This window comes from Pelobates fuscus, chromosome 2 (assembly GCF_036172605.1).
Source record: "Pelobates fuscus isolate aPelFus1 chromosome 2, aPelFus1.pri, whole genome shotgun sequence".
Classification (NCBI taxonomy): Eukaryota; Metazoa; Chordata; class Amphibia; order Anura; family Pelobatidae; genus Pelobates; species Pelobates fuscus.
The window spans coordinates 105,424,308-105,446,377 of record NC_086318.1 but is presented as its reverse complement, the minus strand read 5'-3'; the positions used below and the strand labels follow the sequence as shown (position 1 = coordinate 105,446,377).

Below are 22,070 nucleotides of genomic sequence, written 5' to 3'. Positions count from 1 at the left end.
GCATACCTCTTGAGTTCAGCTCCCCAGAGCTAACCAAAATCAGGAAATAACAAGATCTGCTGTCTGATTGACAGATGGGGAGTGTAACACAGCTGCTTTATAAAAGCTCCAATTTCTATTGAAATTTGCACTTTTTGGAAAATTAAGAAGATGCATAAAGAACATCAGAGAAAAGGCAGTGTTTACATTGCCCCTAGGGACACCTCCAGTGGCCACTCCTTAGATGGCCACTGGAGGGGCTTCCTGGTTCAGTGCAGCACAGTAGGCAGCTCTGCATGGAGACGCTGAATTTTCCTCATAGAGATGCACTGATTCAATGCATCTCTATGAGGAGGTGCTGATTGGCCAAAACGGAAAGCACTGGATTGGCTAAAAATTGGCAATTCTGATGATGCCACAAAATGGGCGGGGCCAGCGCCGGCAGACCCGTGGAGAGATGAAAATAAGGTGAGTTCTAACCCATTCTGAGAGGACTGGGGGGGGGGGGGGGGGGGGGAGGGGGCAAGCCACTTAAATGGTGGGTTTTGTTCTATAGGGTCAGGAATACATGTTTGTGTTCCTGACCCTATAGTGTTCCTTTAATTTAAAGAATCTTGCAAGTGTAATGAAATCCAAAGGCTGCACTGTGTATTGTCTGGAACAAAGGCATTGGGAAAAATTAAGTAAATACACATAAATGCAATCTCCAACATTGCAGACAGACAAACGTGTCATAATATATTCATACCAAAACTATTGTTCTCAAAAAAGTGCACTTCGTTGTTTACATTTCTGGCACATATTCTTTCGTCTTCAGACCAGCAAGGACACCTAGGGGAAGGGGGTAAAGCATGAGTTAGTTTTTACTTATTAACATGACACATTATGCATCTCTTACACCTGAATAAACAAGGGACATGAAGAGGAAAAACTGTAATAGATAGGTGTATGAGAGGTAGGTCTAAGAGGCAGTTTATGAAAAGTATGCAAATTTATCTTGCTGACATGTGTAATGTCACCACAGCCAACATGAAGCAACTTACTATACAACAAAAAAAACAACAAAAAAAAACAATTATGAGAGTATTTTTTAAGAAGTCAATGAAAACGACCAGCAACATTTTTTCTATTACAGGAGACAGTTTTTTTTTATTTATTTTTTTAAAGAATGCTGCCTTAGTTGGTACTTTATGAATAAGATAATAATACTAGTGTGACTAAATATTACTATTTTTAATTTAAGAGGTGTACTTTAACCCCTTAAGGACCAAACTTCTGGAATAAAAGGGAATCATGACATGTCACACATGTCATGTGTCCTTAAGGGGTTAAAAGGGACACTATAGTCACCAGAACAGCTTCAGCTTAATGTGGAGGCACTTGCCAAAGTTCTGAACCAAACCAAAACCTAGAATTTTCACTATGTGTTTGTTCCACTGTGATTCAAGGGTTTCTCGTTAACACTACACAAACCCAACAACTAACCCTATGATCATATACCTTCCCCAATTCTAAAGTGTTACTCCAACATTTTTTTAATAATGGTGGTTGGAGTAAACATTTAACCGCACACTATCCTTAAGGGACAACGTAGTCACCACAACAATTGCAGCTTATTGTAGTTGTTCTGATGAGTATAGTCAGCCCCTGCATGCTTTTTTTTGTAAACACAGCCTTTTCAGAAAAAAGTCAGTGTTTACATTACTGTCAGGCTCCCTCCCCGCGGCTGCCTATTCATCCCGAGCGGTGGCTTCTACTGACCGCGCGCCACTCGCGGCACCCTCATATGACTCCTCTCCACAAGTGGTGGCTTCTGGTAACCTTGCGCCGCTCGCGGCAACTTCACTTTGCCGTCCACCGCGAGCGGCGGTTTCTGATACTTGCCGCCGCACCCAGCTGTCCCCAGTTCCTCCGGCAACGTTTCTGACGTGGCACGCTTGTGTGCAGCATGCTTAAATAGGTGACTTGGCGCGCAAATATGATGTCACAGGTCAAAGTGGAAGGCCCAAATACCTTCCACTTGTCATAATTAATTCTAATCTAAAGTTAACCAATTAGCCTCCTAAGCATATTTAAACCTAGCTCTTGTTGCCCTGTTGTGGTCTTCTGATAGCCCAATAGCGCGTATAGTCTCTCCGTTTGTCTGTCTGGTTTCTGAATTTTGGCTTGTCTCACCGTTTATCCTGCTTTCTCTGACCCTTGACCTTGGCTTGTCTTATCGATTATTCTGTCTCTCTGGTTCCCTCTGACTTTGGCTTGTATTTAGACTTCTCTCGGCGTGCACAGCCCGGCCACTCTAAGGACCGGTACTGCACTTCCTGTTTCTGTGTTTGGTCAGTGTGTTTGGTTCCGGTGTTAGTGACACATTACAGCCTAGGGATACATCCACTGGCAACTCTTCAGATGGTTATTAGAGGTGCTTCCTGGAGACACTGAACTTTCCTCATACAGATGCATTGATTCAATGCATCTCTATGAGGAGATGTGATTGACCAGAGCTTTTTGACTCTGCTCCCCCCCCCACCCTTCTTTGGCGGAGATCATCAGAATTTACAATCTCAGCCAATCCGATGCTTTCCTATGGGAAACCATTGTCATTGTGTGAGATCATTACTGATGATGATAATGTCAGTTAAGGAGGCAGATCAAGGGCAGAGCCAGCACCAGCAGAATGGAATAAAGGTTAGATTTCACTATATTTAGGGGGACAAGGGAGGGACAGATAGTGTTTTAAACATTATAGGGTCAGGAATATAGGTTTGTGTTTCTGACCCCATAGTGTTCCTTTAACAATTTAACTTATTTATAGTTTCTTAATATGATGGATACGAAATGGGTTATTTCAGCAGTACTCAGATTAAAATATGCATATATTTAAAATAGTGGTCCCATTGGTCTTGAAGGACTGTAGTTGAATTGCCAAGTTATGTTTATTTATGAAGCACCTGTGTATTTTGCAGGACTAACACCCTAAGCTCTGCTAAACCTTGTTAACTCAAAAATTTGTATTGACCTATTACTTTTCTTAATAAGATAATTACCAGTTCTGCATTTTTTTCTGAATAAAGGTTTTCACACATTGCCCGGTTTTCAGGTCATACAGTTGCAAGTTAGGCACTCCTGCTGTGCCATCTTTGCCGGCTGCAAAAAAGAGAGAGTAAAATAATTGAAAAGCATTATGCATGTGTAAAAAGCAAAGAGATGAGCTTTCAAATGTGTACAACGTAATATTATTATCTTTGTCTAGACAAAGTACTGCTTCATGTGCTGGGCTTGACATAACTTACACCACTAATATATTCTGCATAGAATAAATGACTGTCTAGTTGGAATGCCTCCAGTGGCTGTCACTGAGTCACTACAGGCACTTGCTCATGAATACTTTCAATAATTGAAATTCTTCATGTTCAGATTCTATGCTTCTCAGAGAGAAGCATCTGATTGAGTGTGCTGAGTGCCAAGCATGCACAGTATGGCCCAATACTTATCTATGAGAAGCACTGGATTGGTCTCATAAGAGTATGAGCAGAGCAGAGACGAGCAGAGCACAGACGCACCTGGATAAAAGGTGACTTTAATGGCTTTATTTTTTATGCGGACCAATAATCTAAAGAAGCAGAGAAACACTACAATATGCACAATAATAACTTTACAGTAAGAATCATTAAGATGTGTAATTCTATACTTGAAGGGGTTGTTTTTGCAAAAACAAAATATCCAAGGATATACCGGTAACTGAAATGTATGTTAACAGGTTGTTGATCCAAGGAGAAATTTGGTTGCCATTATAGCACGAAGAAGGATTTTTTTGTTTTCCCTTTCTGTGGCATAATTGGAAATGGCTACAATTGTGTGTTGTTTTTCTTATATGCCTTCTTTTGGATCATCAGCATAAAAGAATGGGTTTAAAGGTTGAACTTGATAGACTTTAGTATATTTTCAACCTATTACTATGTAACTATAACATTATAGATTTATTCATAACGTTGAGTATTTTTTGAGGAATCACATTGATCCTTCTATCAGAATTTTACGAGGGCTACCCTTCAATAGCGCAAATCCCTTACTCCTATAACACATCAACTACAAGCTGCTGACGTGGCCTACATATAGGGGGCACCAGGATCCCTCCTAATGTCCCGAAACAGGACTACTCACACACTAACATCATTGGCTGAAGCATCAAATGTCCTTACAACATTGGGACTTGTGTAGACAAATACTGGCTCAACAGCACAGGTTGTGGGGCCAGGGGGCCCATCCAATATCATCCTTTGTCCCCGAGAGCCGGAGCAGCGAATCACCCAGACACCTAACTACAGCTGGCTAAGGAGATGGTCTTTCTTGGCCTACAATATGATCAACGCCAACCTACTATTGTTAATACTACTGTTGCTCATATTTCTTGCATTTTAAAAATTTATATTTTTTATTAAGTGAATGACATCATTAACACACTTTTTCATTAATTATGATAAATAAACAACGTATAGTAAGCAACATATTAGGTGACTAACAAGATAACTGCTGGTGTTATAACAGGAATAGGCTGTCTCTTGGGGTCAACAGGTATGGCAACCTTAGACAACTTGGTGTTTGGAACCCAGTGGCTGAGTTATCGGTGCTAGGTAAGTCCCAGCATCTGAGCAGGAGGTGGTTAGGTCTCCGGACGATGGCATCCACGGAACCGACTTGCGTCAAGTGAGGCGTCTGATGTGGTATGGGCTAGGCCGGCGTCCCGTCTTTTTGCTGGTGGGTACACTTTCTTGGGTATGGTCTGTTGCGGTTGTGTAGTCGCGTTGTTGTTCCTAATTTCACAGTCCTGATACTGCTACTGATTTCCTAACTCTGAACACGGAGGTTATCATAGGCCTTGCAGGGGTGTCTTCAATTCCCATGTGTGTAAGCATGTCTTTGATAAACATAGGCAATGTCTCTGTGCTTACTTGCTCTGGGATGCCCCTGAGTCATATATTTTTCTTTCTGTGGCAAATCTCTAGGGTGGTCATCACTCTGTTGAGGTGCTGAACTTGGGCGGTAAGTCCATCTAGTTTGTCAGCTGTGTCTTGTATGTGTTTGGACCTGTCAGCCTCTCCCCTCCAGCTCCCTCACCTTTTTGTGGACTGCACCAATCTCTGCTTGAGTCACCTGGAGGTCTTCTTTCCAGACCCTTCGGAGGTCAACCAGGAGCCTCCTAATGTCTCCTTTCGTTGAGGGTGCTTCATCCTCGCCCGAATCTGATGTGGGGGTCGTAATCCCTGAGCGGGGAGAGGTGAGAGGATCTTCTTCCTCCAGCGAGGCCTCTGATGGCTCCGGCACATCTCGTGGTTCCGGCGCCAGTTTAGAAAGCTGTGGTCGCGGTCTCTCAAAGGAGAGCCGAGTATTAGGCTGACAGGGAGCCTCTGACTTGTGTTTTTTCTTGTCTTTCCGCCCCATTGTCTCTGCTTGTGGGGGGTGCTGTTTAGGTGCAAAAGTTCCACTCTTTGTGGCTCTAAGTCTCGAGTTTCCCCTAGTTTCGGTTGGAACTCAGGGAAAATACGTCTTCGTCGGAGCTCTGTCGTCCACGCCCCATTGTCTTGCTTTGTTTTTAATTATGTTCTTGCCTACTTTGCGAGGTCCTAATTACATTTTTAATATGTATTGGGCTACCTAATATAGGGGCAACTTGGGCTACTACATGAGACGAGTATTTTGTTTCATACTTTCCAACATGTAATAATACTTGGTGGGAAACCATTACCTCCCCTGAGGCCCCCTTGGCCAGGGGTACTAAGTGTTGCAAAGTATTTCGCAGTTCACTTGTAACAGTGCTAAACCCACTACTTCCCCCTCTTTTCTTTTATTTCTCCGGCATGTTTATTATGCTGCTCTTCTATATTTTGCATCTCAGTTCTAGAGTTGAATAAGCCCGTGACAATATAATCTGCTGTTAACCATTGTCGATGCAAAAGTCAAGCTTGCTTCTCATCCATGAGTTTTTGTTTTAGTACAGTATTTTCATTCCTTATTAATTATACTATTTTATTTTGACTAACAAAATGTCAGTTTTCATGACCAGATTTAATTACTACTCATACTTACTCATCTACTGACTTATTATGCATGAGCATGTTTACTATAGTAAAAAGAATATGAAGTTTTATCCCATGTCATCATATTGCCTGCTTTGAATTGCCTGTATTTGCTATTGTGGCATTGAAAGCATGTATGTAATTCTTTTTCACAGCAAAAATAAAGAATTTTAAAAAGAGAGCATTCCTGTAAGTAGGGTTTAACATTGCTAAACAGTATACCGTATTTATCGGCGTATAACACGCACTTTTTCCCCCTGAAAATAGGGGGGAAATCGTGGGTGCGTGTTATACGCCGATATCCCATAATTACTTACCTGTCCTGAAGCGTGGGCCGGCTTCACAGCGCGCATCGCAGTACAGGAACTTAAATTTCAGGTTCCGGTTTCCGGCGGGACTGAAAGGAAGTGTGCACAATAGTGTGCACACTTCCTTTCAGTCCCGCCGGAAACCGTAACCTGAAATTAAAGTTCCTGTACCGCGGTGCACGCTGTGAAGCCGGCCCACGCTTCAGGACAGGTAAGTAATTATGGGACAAGGGAAAGTACACTATGGTAGGGGAGGGGGGAAAGTACACTATGGGAGGGGAGGGGGGGAAAGTACACTATGGGAGGGGAGGAAAGTACACTATGGCAGGGGAGGGGGGGGGGAAGTACACTATGGGAGGGGGGGGGGAAGTACACTATGGGAGGGGAGGGGGGGAAGTACACTATGGGAGGGGAGGGGAAAGTACACTATGGGAGGGGGGGGAAGTACACTATGGGAGGGGAGGGGGGGAAAGTACACTATGGGAGGGGAGGGGGGGAAAGTACACTATGGGAGGGGAGAATACTATGGGAGGGGGGGGAGAATACTATGGGAGGGGAGGGGGGGAGAATACTATGGGAGGGGAGGGGGGAGAATACTATGGGAGGGGAGGGGGGGAGAATACTATGGGAGGGGAGGGGGGGAGAATACTATGGGAGGGGAGGGGGGGAGAATACTATGGAAAGGGGGGGACACTATGGGATGAGGGGGGGACACTATGGGATGAGGGGGGGGACACTATGGGATATGGGGGGGACACTATGGGATGAGGGGGGAATACTATGGGATTGGGGGGGGGGGGAATACTATGGGAGGGGGGGAAATTTCCTGCAATTTCTTTCTAAAAATGAGGTGCGTGTTATACGCCGGTGCGTGTTATACGCCGATAAATACGGTAATTCATGTGCTGTTGTAAATTCAATCAATAAATTATTCCCAGAATTCCAATGAAACCCTTGTAATAATTTAACTAATTTCATGCTGAGAAAATGTGAATTCCACATATTATTTTTGGACATTTTCTTACATACTGTTTTACAAGACACTAACATGCTCCACAGATAATTTTGGAGGGTAGTAGCAAACTGCCCTTTAATGTGATAACAATAGATTATGCCCAAATGTTTAATTCTCAGACAAATTTGGAGCATAGTAGACAGCCCTCAATTATGTGACTCACTCTGAGAATGTATTAGTAGCAAACAAGGCTACCCCCACCAACCTGCAAAACTTGTTCTACAATGTTTAAATATATATGCTATCAAGATTTTAAGCATCTTGGAATGAAACCAGGTAACAGTCTTTTCTAACATAAATGTTGCACTGCAAGCTGGGAACTGGGCTAGGTTAAACATATTTGGTTTTCTACGTTGGAGCCAATCAGGTTTGAACACATTAACAAAATACTTCTTTCAAATACTAATTGGCTGGTACAGATAAAGATTCAAGAGGAGTTTTGTTTACCTATACTATGCCAAAATGTCAACCTGAATTTCTTTTTTTTTTTTTTTTTTTACTGTGCCATTAACAGAGGTAAGCAGTCAATCACTCAGTTCATAGCCATGGTGACTGATGCAACACTCTGTTAATGTGTCACCAGCAAACATGCCATGAAGGGAACAGGATTTTGTTTTGTTTTGTTTTTTTTACTAAAAATTCTCATCTTACATGTGTTGGAAGCCCAGGTATTACTTGAATATTTGGTATAAAAAATATATATATATATACACCGGTATGTACTATCAAGACTGGGACAATGGCTCTAGCTGTAAATTCCTTCAAATAACTGTGTATCCCCATTCCTAATGCCCAATTCCACAAACCAACTGAAACAGTCACTGCATTTCTACCTCTCACTGCAACTTAAAGGTATGGACTGAAATTTGGAAAACCACACCAAGCAAAAAAACGCCCACATCCATTTTGTTATGCAGTGTGTGTAGTGAATGCAGTGTCTGTGTAGTGGATGCAAATCGTGTATTTGTGCAGTGGCTGTGGATTGCATGCAGTGTGTGTAGTGAATGCATTGTGTGTCTGTATAGTGGATGCAGCGTGTGTGTATTTTGTAATGGATGCAGTGTGTGGATAGCGGATGCAGAGTGTGTGTGTGTGTATAGTAGATGCAGGAGGGTGGGGGTGACAGTGAGTGAGGGGGTGACAGGTGGCAGGGGTGACAGTTAGGGAGGGGGTGACAAGTGGCAGAAAGACTGAGTAAGGGGTTGAGAAGGCAACTTTCCAAAACCTCCCTGCCTGCCTACATGAGTAGTCCATGGATTTTATTATTGGTCAAGTACTGCCAGACCTCCTGGCCCTTTCAATGTTTCCTCCTCCCTCCTTTTTTTTTTCATTTGTCCATAACCCTAGTACATGGCGCCCTCACTCCTCAACTCTGAGCAGTGTAATTTTCAATGCTTCTGACAGAAAAGCACGGGATTCAAAGATTCCCTACAAGAAGAATCAGACTGGTGCATTTGCCATGCACGAGCACAAGGTCCAGCAATGCTTCTCTGAGAGAAAATTCGATTGGACCAAGGACCGGTTTTATGCAGCAAAAAAAAAGGACGACGGAGTGAAAATGGCATGTTAGGACTTTAGGAGCCATAATAATTACAGGCTCCAAGAACATTAAAGTAACCTTAAATCTGTCACTTTATCTTTTAATTGCTTAGCTAGGTACATCTCTCTCCCCCCCCCCCTATGTATAACCTGCAGATTGACAAAAGGTGGAGCTTTAGTATAGCTCCACGTCCATTGTCATCTTTTGCCACTGGATATCAAGTTCTTTACTCCCCTCTTTTCCTCAACAGGTTTCTTCCGGCAGGGTCGCATCATCGACTGATTGTTCTGAAACTCAATATACTGGAAGAGCAGAAGTGGCCACCATCTTGGAAATAGGCCAATATGATAGAGGGAACAAAACATCTTTATGAGGAGCACTGGAATTGGCCATGCATCCTCCATGATGCTGTGAGATGTGCTGAAATGAGCAGCGCAAAGGAAGCTTCAGTACTGGAAAAAGGTCGGTAAAAAGCTTTCGTGTTCCTTTAACCCCTTAAGGACAGAGCTTCAGAAGCTTGTTTTTCACTTAATGACAACAGCATTTTTTGCTATTTGCGTTCAACTGCAATTTGCATTTTACTAATTTATTGCACCGACACATATTATATACCGTTTTTTAAAGGACAGAAAGGGCTTTAATTTGATGTAACACACACACATATATATATATATATATATATATATATATATATATATAAAAGCTTATTTATTATAAAAAAATACAGAAATATGCAAAAAAATGAATTTTTGTGTGTTTTGTTTTTTGTTTTTTTTACAGATTTTGCAATAATAATGTGTACATAATTAGTGCAGGTTAAGGAAAGTAAAAATAAATTCATTTAGTTGTTCTGAATTACAGAATATATAATGTGTCTGGGATTTTAAGTTTTTTTTGGTAGTTACAGGTCACAAAGCACAAGGAGTAAAATAAACTTTTAATGTGGAACAATTTTACAATTTGGTATGTTTGTCTTGTAAGCTTAATAGCCATAAAAGAAAACAAAATTGCCACACAAAAGTATATATTTATATAAAGTAGACATCACAGGCTATTTACCTAAGGTTGTTTTGACACTTTCTACGTAGCCATTTCACCGCCAACCTCTGCTAAATATTGGAGTAAAATTGTGTTTTTTGGGGGTTTTGGCACGCAAACTTATAACAAAGAACTTCTCATGTGTATTTTGTAAAGTTGGTGTGTGCTATTCCTGTACAAAGTTTTATTTTGTGTTCAGTTACATCTGCTGAGTAAAATGACACCCCCATTGTATGTCTTTGGCACTATTTCGTGAAGCTACAGTGCCATATAGGAGACCTGTCCTTTTCAGTATTCACAGTAGAATTTTGAGAGACGGATTTAATGAGCCTATGCTTCCATTTGGGGCATTTTAACAGTTTGACTGTTAAAAAAAAAAAACCCACAAAGGCCTACCATTTGTAAAAGTAGACACTCCAGGGTATCTCATAAGGTGCATATTGTGCCTTAACATGCCCCCATTTTTTCACCAATAGATGCTAAAGTATGTGGTATAAAATAAATTTGTGCATTTTTTACATATAGATTGCATTTTTAATGGGCCTTTTGTATATTTCACATGTGCCACTAAGTTCAAACCCCCCAAATTATGCTCAGCTAAGTCTTCTGAGTAAAATGACAGCCCCATTGTATGTCTTTGGCACTATTTCGTGAAGCTACAGTGCCACATAGGAGACCAAGCCATATCAGTTTTTACCGAACTTTGAATTTTGACGCTGGGCCTATGTGCAATTTCCAAGCATCTTAGCAGGTTTTAAATTCAAACTACCCCACAAAGGCCTACCATTTCTTAAAGTAGACACCCCGGGGTATTTCAAAAGGTATATTCTAAACCTTAGTGTAGGATAATTTTTTTGTTAGTTCGTACCAAGTCTAGTTGCAATTAGCATTTTTTCTGCCTTTTTGACACACACTTGGAGATGTTACTGTATATTTTGCTTTCCTTATGCGTGCTACGGCAGTAGAACACCTAATATGTTGCTCAGCTATGTCATCTTAGTGCAATGATACCCCCATGTGTACCTTTTTCAGGGTTATGTGGATGTTGAAGGGGCACATTGGAGACACACCACTTCCATATTTTTCAAAAGTGGATGCTGGGCCCAAGTCTCATTTTAGCAGCTCAGGACTGCAAATTACCTCTCAAAGGCCACATATATTTTAAAGTATAAGCAGCTCATCAATTCAAATTATGAACAAGTGCATACTATTTGCTGTGAAAAGGGGGAATAGTTGGGGTAAACTTATCCGGGGGTAGTACCCAGTCATCTGCGTCCCGGGCAAAGCTGTCATGGATTCCGAAACCAAAACACAGACAGACCACAAAGAGAAAGAACACAGAGAGAGAAACTTAGAATGGCCGGGCTATACAAGCAGAGAATTGTCAAGGTACAAGCCGAGGTCAAAGGAGTAAAGAGAAACGGAACAACGATAGGACAAGCCGAGGTCAATGATCAGAGAAGACAGGATAAATGGTAGGCAAAGCCAAGATTCGGTAACCAATCAGACAGATGACTAAAAATCACACCCCAAAACTGGTCTACTTATTTGGCCTGGGTGTGAACATTTTTAAAACAATGGCTGAGAGGGGCAATCAGGGCAGCAATAGCTGGTCTCAACTCTTACGCCCCTCTTGTAACACACCCTGCACCTTTTCTGGGTTTTTAGTTTTTTAGGGGTTGGTGGAATCTTAAAGCAGAAGTGACCTGCCTCCATTCTTCTGCTAGGCTCCACTGATGGTCTCCTTGTGTGGCATTCTAGCAGCTTAGAAATTAGCTCAAACTGGAAAGAAAGAAAGGTGCTTTTCAGCCCAGCATTTGCCTTTTTAAAAATGACAAAAGCATTGTGGATTGGCATCTGCATCAGGTATATGCCCACTCTCATGATCAAATACGGCTGCATCAGTTGATCGGCCACTGAGCCCCCCGTGTCAGTTGGGAATGCCCTCAGCAGCGCGTCTACCAGCGTGCGCTTGTAGTCGTGCATCTTCCGATCACGCTCCAGTGAGGGAATTAAGGACAGCACGTTATCCTTGTAACGGGGATCCAGCAGGCTGGCCACCCAGTAATCAGCACAAGTTAGAATGTGGGCAACTCGGCAGTCGTTGCGCAGGCACTTTGGCCCCCCATATGCCGATTATATTGCCGTATGCAGACTGGCACCCGTTTACATTCGTCTCTGCCACGAACTGCGACCCTCCGAGTGTTTTCACCATGGATGGTGGTTAAGATGAAAACATCCTTTTTATCCCTGTACTTGAGTACCAGCAGTTCATTCTGGCAGAGAGCTGCTGTTTCCCCCCTTTTCATTTTTTTGTTCGCTAGAGCCTTTGGGAAACCTGTGCGACTCTTCCGAATAGTGCCACAGGCCACGGTCTCGAAGCAGTACAACATTTTTAACAGTGGGATGCTATTATAAAAGTTATCGATGTATAGATGATAACCTTTATTAAGTAGTGGCATTATTAAGTCCCAGACAATTTTCCCACTTGTCCCTACTATATCTGGGCAACCTGGGGGATCAAGGTGGCTATCCCTTCCTTCGTAAACACGGAAGGTGTATACGTAGCCACTGCCACTTTCACATAGTTTATAAAATTTGATCCTATATCGGGATCTTTTGGATGGGATATATTGTCTAAACCCCAGTCTTCCCTTAAACTTCATTAGGGACTCGTCAATGGAAATGTTTTTATTGGGGGTATATATAGTGGCAAATTTACTGTTAAAGTGGGGCAATTAAAGGGCGTATTTTGTAAAGAAGATCATACTGCGGATCACCTTTTGGGGGGCACTTGTTATTATCACTAAAGTGCGTAAATCTTAGTATGTCTTCATATCTTTCCCTCGTCATTGTCTCGGCAAAAATGGGGGTATTGCGAATAGGATGTTTAGACCAATACATCCTAATTGTGGGCTTTTTAATTAGCCCCATTAACATGGTCAGTGCCCAGAATTGTTTCAATTCTGGCACACTGGTTGGGTTCCATCTCTCATTCCTGGAGATAAGAGAGTCTGGATTGCGTGCCAGATATTGCTCCACATAGAGATTAGTCTGGGTAACTACCTCCCCAAAAATCTCATTCCCCAAGAACAGCTGCATAACATCCAGCGCACTATAGGCAGACAGGTCAGCCTGTATGCCAGGATTGGCTGTAAACACTGGGATGTCTGGGGAAAAATTATTAGGGGGTACCCAGTCATCTGCGCCATGTTCAGCATTAGGGGAATCGTCAATTTCCCCTGATGGTCCTGCAGTATCTGGCACATAGTCCCTGTCCCCTGCGTCACTCCCTGCTTCACTCTCTGAGGCAGTGTCAGTCGCCTCTGAGTCGGCCGCTAACAGGGCATAAGCCTCCTCTGCACTATACTTTCTAAACATTGTTAATACAGCTAACACAGCTAACAAAACTAACTAAAATAATATTTATTTATTTTTTATTCCCTAATTCCCACTAAATTCCACCCACCAAAATAACTAAATCACAAATTAATAAAATCAAATAATAAAATTTAACCCCTTAGGGTTACAAAAAACCTAAAAATTAACCCTTGAAAGTTAAAAAAAAAAAAAATAGATCACAGTAAAGTACTGTGACCTGTATATTGATCACTGCTAGGAGTGATCAAGCAGCAGGGAAAGGGTTATTTTTTTTTTAATTTTTTTTTTTAATAAAGGGGAAAGGGATTAGGGACTTTTTATCAACTTAGCTATTCTTCTGGGACACAATGTAGCACCGATCCGTCTCTCTCCACTTCACAAACCCACACGAGGTGGAGGGAGGCGCATCAGATATCCCAGCAGCATTGTGACCGCTGTGACTGGCTGTCACAGCGATCACATGGGCTAGGATATCGGGATTTGCTGCTGCTGGCCTGCCCCTGACTCGGAGGCACCCAGCAACAGCGTTAACCCCGCGATCGCCGGTACTGTGGCGATCGGGGGTTAATTTTAACGCGTGACGGACGAGGTCCGTCACTCGTCATTAACGCTTTCCCCCCTCGTCCGTCACTCGTCGTTAAGGGGTTAATGTATTAACGTGTTTGCTATTAAAAATTCCCAGTCATACTGCAACAATGCCTTTTATATATACACTTATGTCCAAACATTTTGTCACTCTACTTTATGCCATATTGTCTTTGTCTTTTTTTATCCATCTAAACTTAAAAACAGGACTTGACAAATTTGCTTGGAATCTAGAAAAGTTAGGAGCCAAGTTTTTTAAAGTCAAAAATACAATTCTCAAAGGGACACTATAGTCACCAGAACCACTACAGCTTAATGTAAACATTGTGTTTTCAGACAAAAGGCAGTGTTTACATTGCTGCCTAGTAACACCTCTAGTGACAGTCTAGTGACAGCTGCCTAGTAACACCTCTAGTGACACGAGGTCAGTGCTGCACACTGTGCAGCACCTACGTGCGGCTGCCAGAACGCCTGAGCTCCCCATGAGCCGGCCGCCCGCCTCTGCTCTCAGGCAGCCGGTCAGCTCAGGGGCTATATGGGCTCACAAATCCCAGGCCATGGCGAAGAAACAAATCATTCATCTTTATAATCTGGCCTAGTTATTACCATAGGAACAAATGCTAAAAACATTGCAAATATCAGTCAGATAGTTACACACAAACAAAATATATAGAAATAAATAAAAAGTAATTTCTATTTATTTATTGAACAAAAACAGAATTGTTTTTTTTGTGTGGCTTTGCATATCTTAGTATTTTCTTAAAAACACGATTGCAATTCAAATAATGTATCAGACTCCTTAAATTGAGTCGACGTTATTTACAAGTGGTAAGTTTGACACTTACTTGTATAGGTCTGCCATGTTGCTAGTATTGTGTTCTTTGGAGAGAATTCAAGGCCAATTACTTTAGGTAGATCAAAGGTGTGCAGTAACTTGCTGTCAGCTGTGCTCGCTATATTTGTTCTGGAAACACAGAAGGTCATATAAAAAGTCATTTAGATTTCATGGGTCAATAATTAAACCACTTTTTTGTCGCACTTTTCTTAAACCACTTTTTTAAAATGTAAAGAGCAAAACAAAAACCCATTAAGCGTCTACATGTGCATCACTACCAAGATACCACAAAGAGCACAGGAAATAAAAGAAAATGAAGACTGTTTTTGTGAAAGCTTAAAGGGGCAGTCTAAGCAAGTGCAGAAGTTGTGCTACCTAGAATTAACAGGGTGCTGTACAGCCAAAATCCCCTCCCCAAAACGGTCCTTTTCCCAGCACCAAGTCAAATGTTCCTCTTATTCAGCTCAGAATTTACACAGTGCGTTCAGCCTTCCACTGACGTTCACGTGGTCTTCTCGGTCTGCCTGGATTCTATTCTATAAAACTCATGGCACATGTGTATATCAGTGTCAATCATTATGACAATTTGGCACCAGCGCCTTCCATCGTATACATTACCCCACAGGGTCCCATTCGTTCCATAGTCTGTTTTTGGTTTCTTTAAACAAAGCTATCCATATAATCTTGACCACATACCATTATACGATTTTGAATTAATGTAATGTCATAAGTTATTGTAACACAAACCCTTTTGTTATATGCTGTGATTTATTGTAATTTGTGAATTAAACTGCACAGTAATAAAGCATTTTTCTTTTACATATACAGTTAGCGTGCTATATACTCTTATTATATAAACAAATCTGACAACAGATTTTTTTTTTATTCTTTATTTTTAGCGTGCATGAAAATATAACAAGTGGGCTCGTCATGCCCCAACAGCTTTGACAAGCATACAAACAAACATTTGACAGTTGGTTGGCATGAAGAATATTTTGCACAATTTTTTTTTTTTAGATTAGTAGTTGATTGAACTATACTGCATAAGTATGCATAGTATGGCAGGTTAAGTTTAACTGTTGCTGTAGATTAGTTACTGAGTGCTAGAAAATATGATTCTATACATGCTAATGTAATCAGTAGACATATTTAAGCATAGCATTTGACTGAGTGTACTGGTGGTTAGTATAGACTGGGAATATATCAGTACACAGGCTAGTAATGTTTGTCCACAGAGAGGTCATATGAATTAAAATAGATTTGTAAATAGGAGAGAGGAAGCAGCGTAACATTGCAATAAGGCACATTTAACTATACAAAATTAGACTGGCATCCTGTAGCTGCTGAAAAGTGACAGGAGCTGCTCCCACTGAATGCAGCTCAGACCTTGAGAGAGAGTCCCTTTGGCAGTTCATGCTGTGGCAGTTCATGCTTGTCCAACCCTCGATCTGCAGAGTGTGTGGCATGGTAGGAATGAGTCCATCATGGTCACCGGTAAGAGGGGTGAGTGCTCTCCCCTTGTGAGATTCCATCGTGCGATTCTCAGCTGGGTGCAGTCGTGTAGGTCGGCAGGAGTAGCAGCCTTGCCTATTGATGGACCGGGTGGCAGGTCCAGACTGCTCGTTGCCGCGGGAGCTGGGGATCCCCATCTGTGGGTGGGTAAGTAGGTAGCTACGCTGTAGCGAGGGTCCCCGTTGCTTTTCTGGACAGCCTCTAGGTAGTAGTGTAGTGTTGATCTGGTTGTGCCGCCATTTTAAGGTTGCCTCCCGTTTCCGCCATTTTGGTCGTGGGGAGCTCCCTCAGGCCCAAGCACTACAGGTCGCAGAGGCAGTCTCCTGGGACCGGGATGACCCCCCCCGGTCCAAACGGGGGGGGATACGGGGCCCTTACCGCGTGGCATCGGAGTTCCGAAGGGAATCCTCAGGGCAGGATAGCGAGGTGGCGGACGTCCACCCCACTCACCGCTCGGGTAGGCCTCAGACGGAGCTGTGCTTATGTGCCTTCTCAGGGGTCAAAACGCTTGAAGTCCGAGTAGCCTCAGCTCCAGCACCTCCTTGCCCGTAGGACCGTTGCTGCTTTACCGCAGGTGAGTAGCTTAATTGCTTTTTATGAGCATATTTATCGTGAGTCTGCAGGAGCTCGACTTGAATGTGACCTCTCGGCATGGCGGTCGGCCCCGCCCCCCTGACAACAGATTTTTAAAAAACATTTATGGTGGGATTACTTTAATAATAATGTTATACCAACAACGGTTCGTATGTAAAATAGTTTACAGACCAAAGTTCAAAACACAAAAATAAAGGTTTTGAATCAAGTCAATTCAGCCATGTTTTGCCGCTGGAAGCCGAGAATTTCAGACAAAGTGGGTATTGAGAATGGCATAGAAAAATAAGAAATCCTAGCTGTATTCTGTCATCTCAGGGTATACACAACGCTTTTTTTTTTTCCTTTCTTAAATTCTTGAATAAAAATTCAGCACCATAACAGGCAAAATTTGGGGGGTTATTTACAAATGAAACTACTGCCTAGAAAAAGCGAAAACTTATTTTGGCTACTATTTTTTTTTTTTTTTTTTAATTCTTTATTTTTGGAGCGCTTGAAAGTTACAAGTATTCTTGCTTTGCCACATCAGCTAAGTAAGACAGGAGTTGACAACATATAATATAGTAGTGGTACATGGGAAAAACTGCGCTCATTTTTGTATATATTTAAGAGAAGTACATGCATAAAACTCAACAGTATTGGTGCATTTTAAGACATTGATACAAATAGGAAACATGAAGCTCTGACCTTTGTCGGTTAGTTTAGCAAGAGTGAGCCATGTATTGCTACCGGTGCACAAGAAGCTGTCACTGTTTACACAGCCCAAATATCGTAGCATAATGTAGAGTACTGTGCTAACAGAAGACCTCCCTGTTAGCTATGGGTTTATATGGGAAGGTTCTGCAACGTGATCACTAACAGCAGGGTTGTTTGGAATAAGGGGAACAACAAAATTTTTACAGCATTTGCGAGGTTCAGCGTTCCTGTTTACATTCTCGTTGCTATATATAGCTCTATTAGTGAATTGGGGTGAGTTTGTTTGTGTGGTGAGAGCCTGCCCGATTGTTGTGTGAGTGGTGATGCCGCATACTTGTAGTGTTGGAATGCTGTGTGGGTGATTTGTAAATTCGCGGCTAGAGTGTGTGCCCTTCCCTCTGGAGAGAGTAACGCGATCAGTGCGGCAGATGGAAGTGCGGAAGGGGTGGGGGGAGAGAGAGAGTCTGATATGTTTGCAATGAGTACCTGGATGGTGTTATTATGTGGTCTGTGTCGCATATGTGTGTGTTGGAGGCACAGCAGGTGCGGGTTAAAACTAGTATAACAATTAGATCATTCAGAGTCCTGAACTATGGAAAAAGTAAAGTAAAAAAAATAAAAAAAAAAATAAAATAAAAAATTAAGTCCAACATTTGACCATGCGGTCGGTAATATCGGGAACTTGAGAACGATTTGTACAGTTCGTACAGTCCCTGGCAGTGTGGAGGCATTTGGGTAGGCGCTCAGCCTCCGCTGGGACCCTTCCACCTCTTAGTCAAGTCCCGAATCCTACGGATGCGGTGGGTCCTGTCGCTCGAGGCACGAACTCTCGGATCGTGGTTAGGTCCACCTGTGTCAGGCTGCTGCTTTCAGGGGTTGCAGTAAGGGGGAGTCCCAGCGACCGTAGGTGGTCTTCTAGCTCCTGATAGGTTTCCGCGCGGAGGGTAGTGTCCCGGGCTGTTATCAGCACCGTGCGGGAGGGACCCCAGCGATATGGCACCTCTTTGGCTCTCAGCTGCTGAAGTAGCGGTCTCATGGATTGGCGCCACAGGAGTGTGTTCCTGGACAGGTCCGGGAAAAGGAGCAGCGAAGCGCCTTCGAAGGGAATGGGCGTTTTACCCCTCACCGCAGCCTGCAGCAGGGCCTTGTCCTGTAGAGAGCTGAAGCGGATGATGAGGTCCGGAGAAGTGGAGGCTGGTGCGTTTGGCGGTTTGGGGAGCCTAAACATACCATCAATTCTGATTGATTTGGCCTGTTTTGGAGGTAGTTGGGCCGCCATGAATCTCCTGACGAAGTGAGGTAGGTCTGATAGCCCCACATGTTCCGGTACTCCCCTGAGTTTCAAATTGTGCCTGCGCCTCTGGTCCTCCATGTTGTCGAGTCTGCGGTCGGTCTTTAGCCGGTGTTGGTTTAAGGCTGCCAGCCCTGTCTCCACCGCAGTGAGCCGGTTAGCGTGTTTGCTCTGGGTAATGTCGAGCTGGGCCAATTTGGCAGTAGTGTGTTCTACTGCCTTTTTGAGGGGGGCTAGGTCGTCCGCCAAATTCGCGCGGAGTTCCGCCAGCATCGCCTTGATTTGCGCGGCGGTGACCGGGTCTCGGTCTGTGGTGGTCCCCAGTGGGGCTTGGCACTGCTTCATAGCCGGAGTGGTCTGTACCCTTGGGGCAATTGCCATGTCGTCCGACGAGTAAGAGGAGCAGTCGTCCGCCAGCGCCATTTTGTCCCATGCTGTCCTCTGTGAGCTTCGGAAAAGTTCTCCAATGTCTCGGCCCGGTGGACTCTTATCAGGTCTAGATTTCTTGGTTTTGCGACCCATTCTGGTTCCTGCAGTCAGGGTGTCGTTTTTGTAAGGTAAGCAGGTCTTTTTTATCAGAATTCAGCCGTTTTTGGTCAATTTTGAGCGGAGCTCTGAGGGATTGCTGCCATCCAGGTTCGCTGCTCGGCTCCGCCCCCTTGGCTACTATTTTTAAATGGAAATTTCCAAAGCAAAAATAGAAAATAAAAAAGATTTGAAACATTTCATTTTAAAGCCCTTTCTGATGGTATTGATCATTATTATATGTTGTAGAATGTTTTCTGTCTTCAGCCCTGCCACATTTAAGCAGCAACAATGCTATAGGGTATGTAGGGAGGTTAAGTGCTGGGACATTGAGCATGAGTTCTGCATCACCGGTGGGTGTAGATCACAGTAAAGACCACACTCACTAATGCACCAGAGCGGATCTGGCGAAACTCCCAGACTGCACTCTGACTCAGCAGTGGAACTGCAAGGGAGTGGTTAATGTGGGCTGCATCTGCCGGAGGTGCAGACCATATGCTAAACAACAAGGAATCAGATCCCCTCTATGCAGTTGGGGAACGAGGATTGGTGGAGGCAAAACAAAGCGCATGCCTAAACACAAACACATATTATGTAGCAAGCAAACATCACACATACATAATAGACTTTACACAGTCACCACACGCGTACAGCAGAGACAATCTGGGTTATTTTCTAAAGGGTTATCTATTAAACTCCGTATTTTAAATCTGAATGGAATAATTGAAGCAAGAGGTAGTGATTCACTGATTCATCTCAGTTTTTCCAACAGGATCCAGTTTGCGCATAATCAAAGTTAAAGGGAAACCATAGTGCCAGGAAAACAAACTTGTTTTCCTGGCACTATTGCTTCTGTCAAGGTCCCCTCCCGCGGCGCTGAAGGGGTTAATAACCCCATTAGTAACTTACCTGGGTCCATCACCGATGTCCCTCGGTCCTGGCTCAGCTCTGCCCACGCTCCGCACACACCAACGGGGAAGACCAAATACGCATTAGGATTTCCCCCATAGGAAAGCATTATTGAATGCTTTCCTATGGGGATTCCGGTGACGCTGGAAGTCCTTATGCGTGAGGACATCCGGAAGTCCCTTTAGTGGCTGTCTGGTAGACATCCACTAGAGGAGGAGTTAACCCTAACAGGTAATTATTGCAGTTATAAAAACTGCAATAATTCCCCCCTTGGGTTAAGGGTGATGGGAGTTTGCACCCAGACCACTTCAATGAGCTGAAGTGGTCTGGGTGCCTACAGTGTCCCTTTAAAGAATAACCCTCTTAAATGGACACTCCAGGCACCCAGACCACTTCTGCCCATTGGAGTGGCCTGGGTGCCAACTCCCACTACTCTTAACCCTGCAAGTGTAATTATTGCAGTTTTTTATAACTGCAATAATTACCTGTTAGGGTTAACTCCTCCTCTACTAGATAGCCACTAGAGGGCACTTCCTGACTCATAGCAAAGTTTTTCTTTGCTAGAGCGTCGCTGGACGTCCTCACGCTGTGTGAGGACCTCCAGCGTTGCTCAATTCCCCATAGGAAAGCATTTAAAATCTTTTTCAATGCTTTCCTATGGGGAGCCTTAATGCGCATGTGCGGCAGTTCCACGCATGCGCATTAGGTCTCCTCGGCCGGTGGGCGGGATCAGTCTCGCCCACCGGCCGACGGAGTCAGAAGGAGGAGCGGGGCGTGGAGGAGGAAGCAGCGACGAGGGACATCGTCGCTGCCTCAGGTAAGTAACTGAAGGGGTTTTCACCCCTTCAGCAACTGGGGATTGGGGGGTGGGAGGGAGAGGGAACCTGCAGTGCCAGGAAAACGGATTGTTTTCCTGGCACTGGAGTTTTCCTTTAATGTCCAGGGCTCCAGGCATGTACCCCAGTCTGAAATTACCTGTGCCAGGACAAGTAGATTGTCATGATGAAAAAGTAGATTGGGCTCGTAAGTCCCTTGGATAGTCTCTTGGAATAATATTTTAAAAAATTTCCACACCCTTGATTATGGGTCCTTTAGAGGTTACATTTTAAACATTTAGAATATAAAATATAGAACGACACAATGGCTGGAAATAGAGACACTGTCAATTGTAGTCCCACGAGTGAATAATAGAATCACCAGCAAAAGCGAAACAGATGAAATTGAGAAGTAGAAAGAAACATGAAGTAAAAGAGTGGGTAGGGTAACAGAAAGAGAATGGTGGGCATAAAACTTTGAACTGTGCTGAAATAAGTCAAGATAGCATGTCAATAGAAAGCAGGGAAATCGCTGTCTGAACCTATAAAAAAAATTAATAACACATAGTGAAGACTGTTACATATATAAATAACAGACACGTTCTTGAGTGCACTCACAAGATGTATGAAGGCAAATCGCTCTGAAACAACCACCACCTACTCCTGTAGGGGGGTCACACAGAAAGTATACTGGATCTTGTAGATATTAAAATCCGGAACCAAAAGTAGAGCAGGAACAAAGTATGGTAGAAAAAATTATTATGACAATTATTGCCAGATAATCCACAAATGATTTATAGGAAGAACAAAAATTTGAAGAATATGCTAGCACCAAGCTATATCAAACCTATTAATAAACCAATCCCTAGTAATATGATAAAGGGTTTTAGAGGCTGTAGAGGATGTGTGGCATGTGGTACGGCCTCTTTAGTAGATTCTGACTCTTTTCAAAGTACCACCACAGGGATTTCATTTCCCA

The 22,070-nt window shown here is 43.2% G+C and overlaps 1 protein-coding gene across 1 annotated transcript in view; it reads right to left on the bottom strand.

The window, feature by feature from the left end:
* Window positions 1–22,070, bottom strand: part of EIF2A (eukaryotic translation initiation factor 2A) — a 57,253-nt gene that overhangs the window by 16,522 nt on the left and 18,661 nt on the right. Inside the window, exons 4-6 of the mRNA XM_063441011.1 lie at window positions 14,763–14,881; window positions 3,021–3,120; window positions 728–810 (exon numbers count right to left, since the gene is read on the bottom strand). Of these exons, the coding sequence (XP_063297081.1) occupies window positions 728–810; window positions 3,021–3,120; window positions 14,763–14,881 (302 nt within the window). The remainder of the gene's footprint in view (window positions 1–727; window positions 811–3,020; window positions 3,121–14,762; window positions 14,882–22,070) is intronic.